General features: G+C 40.9%; 2 protein-coding genes across 2 annotated transcripts; one reads left to right on the top strand and one right to left on the bottom strand.

Moving 5' to 3' along the window:
* Nucleotides 1-6: 6 nt before the first annotated feature.
* pdx1 (pancreatic and duodenal homeobox 1) lies at nucleotides 7-3,365 on the top strand. The gene is made up of 2 exons (XM_031841179.1): nucleotides 7-139; nucleotides 2,373-3,365. Exons 1-2 carry the CDS (start codon nucleotides 91-93, stop codon nucleotides 2,756-2,758), a joined length of 435 nt encoding a protein of 144 aa, XP_031697039.1. The 5' UTR covers nucleotides 7-90; the 3' UTR covers nucleotides 2,759-3,365.
* Nucleotides 2,965-4,959, bottom strand: LOC116379239 (2-oxo-4-hydroxy-4-carboxy-5-ureidoimidazoline decarboxylase-like). The gene is made up of 3 exons (XM_031841178.1): nucleotides 4,593-4,959; nucleotides 3,926-4,155; nucleotides 2,965-3,801 (listed from the first exon to the last, which is right to left on the bottom strand). The coding sequence occupies exons 1-3, from the start codon at nucleotides 4,679-4,681 to the stop codon at nucleotides 3,452-3,454; spliced, it is 669 nt and encodes a 222-aa protein (XP_031697038.1). The 5' UTR covers nucleotides 4,682-4,959; the 3' UTR covers nucleotides 2,965-3,451.
* Nucleotides 4,960-4,982: the final 23 nt, after the last annotated feature.

Below are 4,982 nucleotides of genomic sequence, written 5' to 3'. Positions count from 1 at the left end.
CCCCAGGGGCTCCAGCAGCAGCCTCTCCCGCCGGCTGCAGGCTATGGAGACACGGGGGAGCAGGGCAGATATCACCTCCCTTTCCCCTGGATGAAAACCACAAAATCTCACTCGCACACCTGGAAGGGACAGTGGTCAGGTAAATCTTCCAACCCGCTACACATCTGTACATGTCATGTGTTTGAGATAATTACAAAGACAATCACTGAGTGGAGATCTGATTATGCTTGATTTGGTATAACTATATATATAATCACTTCTCAGCTTGTTTCAAATTGCAGATGGGCTTCAGTTATGTTTACCACATTACTCTGTACTCTGTAGTCATAGCACTAACGGGTGAGTTTCATCTGACTCGTTCTGAGGGCCTATGACATCATGCTCACAACAATATGATCTTGGGTGTTTCAGTTTACCTTGTCAGTCAAATTCTAAAAGGCCCGGAAAGTCAGCGCTGGCTTTTATCAGGTCTTATCGTCACAAAAATGTGGGTTTTGCCTATACAAAACATATTCACAAATCGCCCCATCTTAAACCATCAATAGGCTGTATCCTACACTATAGAGTACAATAGGCCGGTAAAGCACCCACGTCTATACGCAATAGGTTTTGATTGATGTTGGCGTGCTATATGAACAAAAGTAGATTTTATATTAGTGTTTATTAGATTACTTAGTAGTACTTAGTCTTTTATTGGGAGGCGTTTTGATTATAAAATTAGCTTTATTTATAGGCCTAATAAATTGAAGTTTGTTTTTAGTGAGCGTGAAAAATGTGAACGTAATAAACCGCAAAGTTTCTTCAGCTAAAATATATATGAAGTTCTCAGACTTTTCTCATATCAGAGAAGTTTCAGATCATTGAACTAACTTTTGTTCTGCGTCACTAATTTAATGTAGGACATTTGTATTGTTGATTTATACAACTTGTAGACAAAGTCCTCTTTTGGTTTATTTTGCGCATAGTTTTTGTGATTAATTCGAGTGTGGGCCTACTGAAGATATGTCAATGACTCTATAGGTCATGTTTTAAATAACATAATTCCAGTAAATGTAAATTTAAGTTTTTAAACGGACAAAATTACATTATGAGGGGTTTGTTTTTATTTTTTACAAGTGGTGGGCTAATATAATGGACGCCAAGGGTCCATATGCCATGATTAATAAGCATTTATACCGTTAATTGAATGTATAAAAAATGGGTTCAATTAAAACTACAATTGAAATTACCTAAACTAGTTGTATCTTACTGATCGTGAATAGTTAAAATTTAACTTTCAATTTTAATCAACACAAAAAGACTTTTCTGGAGGAGAAATATATTTTTCATTGACTCTGTACAATGAGTATGAGCGAATCCCTTATTGATTTTTGTACAGGTAAAATAAATAAATAAATAAATAAAGGGCACCATTAAAGCAACTGGTGTGTAACTAAAGACTAACTGCAAAATGTAGGCTTAATTTAATTACTCATACTTTTGAATTTAGTTTTTCAGAACATCTTGAGGCCATCGGTATGATAGGTAATTCCTTAACTGAGTCTATTCACTAATCATCAGGTTGAGGACCCTGAGGAGGGGATCAGGACATCCTGAAAATAAGGAGTAATGTGGTGGCTTTATAGCCTGTAAAAGTTTCTTGTTTCACTGTTTTGTTTTCCAAAATATACTGCAGCAATTCAGCCATAAAAAATAGTGTAAAAGCTGGGAAATATATATATTTTTTGTCCATACTACGGGGAAACTACAATACGCACAACATCCCTTAAACTAAATCTTAATAATATACCACCAAGTCTTGCTTTAGCTTTTCTGCTAATCACCTGTTTCTTCCAAATTTTAACTCGGACTAAAGAAAATGCTTATCTTTGGGTAAATCTCAAGTAATTGTGAATTCCTTGTAACATTACAAGAGAGTAAATGTTTATTTTACTATCAGAAGACATGCTCATGTGGTTTAGGTGCCTGCTGGAGAGTTCAAAATCGAACCCATGTACTTGTAAGCCCAATAGTCATTTGCAGTAAAACATAATATTCTCCCTTTATGATCATTAATACTTTAAAATGTACAATGGCAGTGCGATGGTTCAACCAGACTGGCTTTTGAAAAGTCAGAAAGAGACCAAGCATGAGCAACAGTTAAGACTATAAGGAATCATTGGTAAAAGAAACTGGAAGCTTATAGCGTCAACATGTGTGCAGATTTAAAGAGATACCGGTTTCACTGCAAAATAAGATATTCTTAAATCATCAATTTAGAAATAGGAGTGGGTTAAGAGTTTGCACTATTGGAATTGGATCAGGGAACGTCTACGGACGGACATATCACAGTTTAAAACCAATTCAATCTAAGTACATCTGTTTGTGTCCAGGACCATACGTGATGGCGGAATCCGAGGAAAACAAACGCACGAGGACAGCCTACACGCGCGCCCAGCTGCTGGAGCTTGAGAAGGAGTTCCTGTTCAATCGCTACATCTCGAGACCGCGCCGCGTGGAGCTGGCGCTGACCCTGTGCCTCACCGAGCGCCACATCAAGATCTGGTTCCAGAACCGGCGCATGAAGTGGAAGAAGGAGGAAGACCGAAGGAAGGTGAGGGGGTCCGACCCGGACCAGGACTCCTCCATCACCTCTGGAGACCAGGGGGAGGCCGCGGGAGGGGTCACCTCTACGAACGGACCTCACACCACTTCACCTCCTGTTTCTCCGCTGCACGGTCACTCCCTCTCCACACCTGCGACCAGAGAGACGGCATAGAGCCCGCAGGTTCAAACTCTCAATGCAGGAACCTTTTTTTTTTTTGAAAACCCAAATAGAAAGAGACTTAAATCAACATTTTAAGGCAGACCCATTTGAGTGAAATCTTATAAGATTCATGATTAGGGCAAGAAAGGAGAGTGCAACCAATAGGCCAGTCTCTCTTATAGCTATTTACATAAAGTGCTCATTTTCCAGGGACCCCCTTCAACCTTCTCAAGGACCACCTTTGCCCTCTTACTGGATACCACTGTCTGTCTGGACTGAATGAGCATTTCTTCATTCCACTTCATCGTGCATGCTTTGATGTTTTTTTTGGGCACCAGATGGCATGCTGACAGAACCTTATCAGTTGCACAAACTGAAGCATGGTCTGATCATGTTTTGCAGTGAGTGCATTGTTTTTCACCTCAGACATGTGAGTAGTATACAATCAAGTTTATGGATGTATTTATGTGTAATAGGACTACGTTTGCTATTTTATGAATGTCAACTTGTACATAGGATATATCGTGTAAATTGTTAAATTAGAATCAATGGTACACATTTTATTGTTTGAAGAGTTCACTGTACAGTATGACTTGAATAAAGCAAATATCACACCGCCTATAGCCTGGGAACAATGGCAGTCTTTACATCTGGGTGGTTAAACTGGCACAAGATGAATCCAATATAAACTCCAGTAGTTACGGTTCATAACTTGTTTGGAGCGTCAGTGAGCACGAGAGCTTGAAGACGCAGGCGACATATCTTCTTCACCTCCTCGATTCCGCGCGCCCTCTCCAGCGCGCGCTCGTTCTGACAGCGCTCGGACAGTTGCCGTAAAATGTTCGCCTTGTCGTTCACCCGGGCGCAGATGATAAACGGGAACTCGAAACGCTCCTTGTACTCCTCGTTGAGCCGGGCCATGCGCGAGGCATCTGCAGAGTTCAACGCATCCATCCCGGCTCCTGCCTGCTCCTCGCGCGATTCCCGAGTCAATGTGCCGCTCTGCAGGTCCCTGCCTGCGAGGTCAGGGTGGCACCTGAGGATCCCCTCTTTACCTGCACACGAACGAATACAGTGCCTTAATGACGTCGTATCTGTGCCATTGCCCGGGGAGTAAATGACATTTCAGGGCCAAACTGCAAATCACAAAGACAAAACTTAACTAAATTTAGTTCTCACCTGATTCTGGGAGAGCATCGATGAATTCATTGATTGCAGCCTCCAACGCAGTAAAGTTCAAAAAGGGACGCCCGGACCACACAGCAGCTGTTATGATGGGACATTTCTCCACCACATTGCCCAAAAGATTCACAAAATCCTCGAAAGGAAGAGCATTTACTGTGGCGATGTCCATGTCCATGCGCACGGGGACTCTCTTCAGCATAGTTGCACAGGCAGTCTTTATCGACCTTCGGACAAGACAACAAGGGTTCATGCACTTCTGGACACACAGAACAAGCCCCCTATACGCCAGTGGTTCATATTTTCCTCGTCAGATCAAGTGCCAATCATTTGACGTTGATTTATTTTCTGGGATTTTTACTGTCTTTTTCTGGGATCTTTATTTTCTCCCTCCTTTTATGTTTCTTATCTAGAATGGAAAGTTAAATAAGGCTCGTCTTCCAATGAGGGAAATGGTTTTCACTTTACAAAAAGAAACAGGTAGGCTAACTATTGTCCAAGCCAGATACAACACTGAGCTGTACAATCGGTACCGCATGTGGTGCTAACCTGACAAACTTAAAAGCAACTTCATTTTACAGGGGACACAAATGTGTCCTACTGCTACATACATCATAAGTGACCTACTTAATTACCGTGTGGGATTATTCGGAAATGTTCTCACCGTTTGCAACAGCAGCCTTTCAGGTAAACGGCGTGTTTAAGTGCACTTCCTGCATTTCCCCAACGCCTCATAACAATGAATACGCCCATACATTTCTTCTTTCTAATCTTTCACACTGTTCGCATATAGTATCAAGAGAAAACATCAGAATTACTCACATACAGATGGAGCTTTCCGAAAAGAAAACGAAAAGCAGTGGCAAAGACAAAAGGACAACCGAGATAAAACATATTCAACGTAACATAAATACATTACTTAGAAATAAACACGTGAGTGTATGATAATACATTCACTTTAAGATACAATCACTGTTTTGATCGATTGTCTGTCTGTCTGTTCCATTTCATTCATAAATACAAAAAATAAAGCTTCTGTGAATGTGAAACCTGA

This window comes from Anarrhichthys ocellatus, unplaced genomic scaffold (assembly GCF_004355925.1).
Source record: "Anarrhichthys ocellatus isolate YVR2014 unplaced genomic scaffold, GSC_Weel_1.0 scaffold3954, whole genome shotgun sequence".
NCBI lineage: Eukaryota > Metazoa > Chordata > Actinopteri > Perciformes > Anarhichadidae > Anarrhichthys > Anarrhichthys ocellatus.
Note: the sequence above shows the minus strand (reverse complement) of the source record. Positions and strands in the feature narration are given on the sequence as shown.

Excerpts from the sequence above, each read along its gene's own strand:
- pdx1 (XM_031841179.1), top strand. The coding sequence starts at position 91 with ATGAAAACCACAAAATCTCACTCGCACACCTGGAAGGGACAGTGGTCA. Across the intron at positions 140-2,372 it reads CTGGAAGGGACAGTGGTCAG|GACCATACGTGATGGCGGAA; the intron begins GTAAATCTTCCA and ends GTTTGTGTCCAG.
- LOC116379239 (XM_031841178.1), bottom strand. The coding sequence starts at position 4,681 with ATGGGCGTATTCATTGTTATGAGGCGTTGGGGAAATGCAGGAAGTGCA. Across the intron at positions 4,156-4,592 it reads AAAGGCTGCTGTTGCAAACG|GTCGATAAAGACTGCCTGTG; the intron begins GTGAGAACATTT and ends TCTTGTCCGAAG. Across the intron at positions 3,802-3,925 it reads CGATGCTCTCCCAGAATCAG|GTAAAGAGGGGATCCTCAGG; the intron begins GTGAGAACTAAA and ends GTTCGTGTGCAG.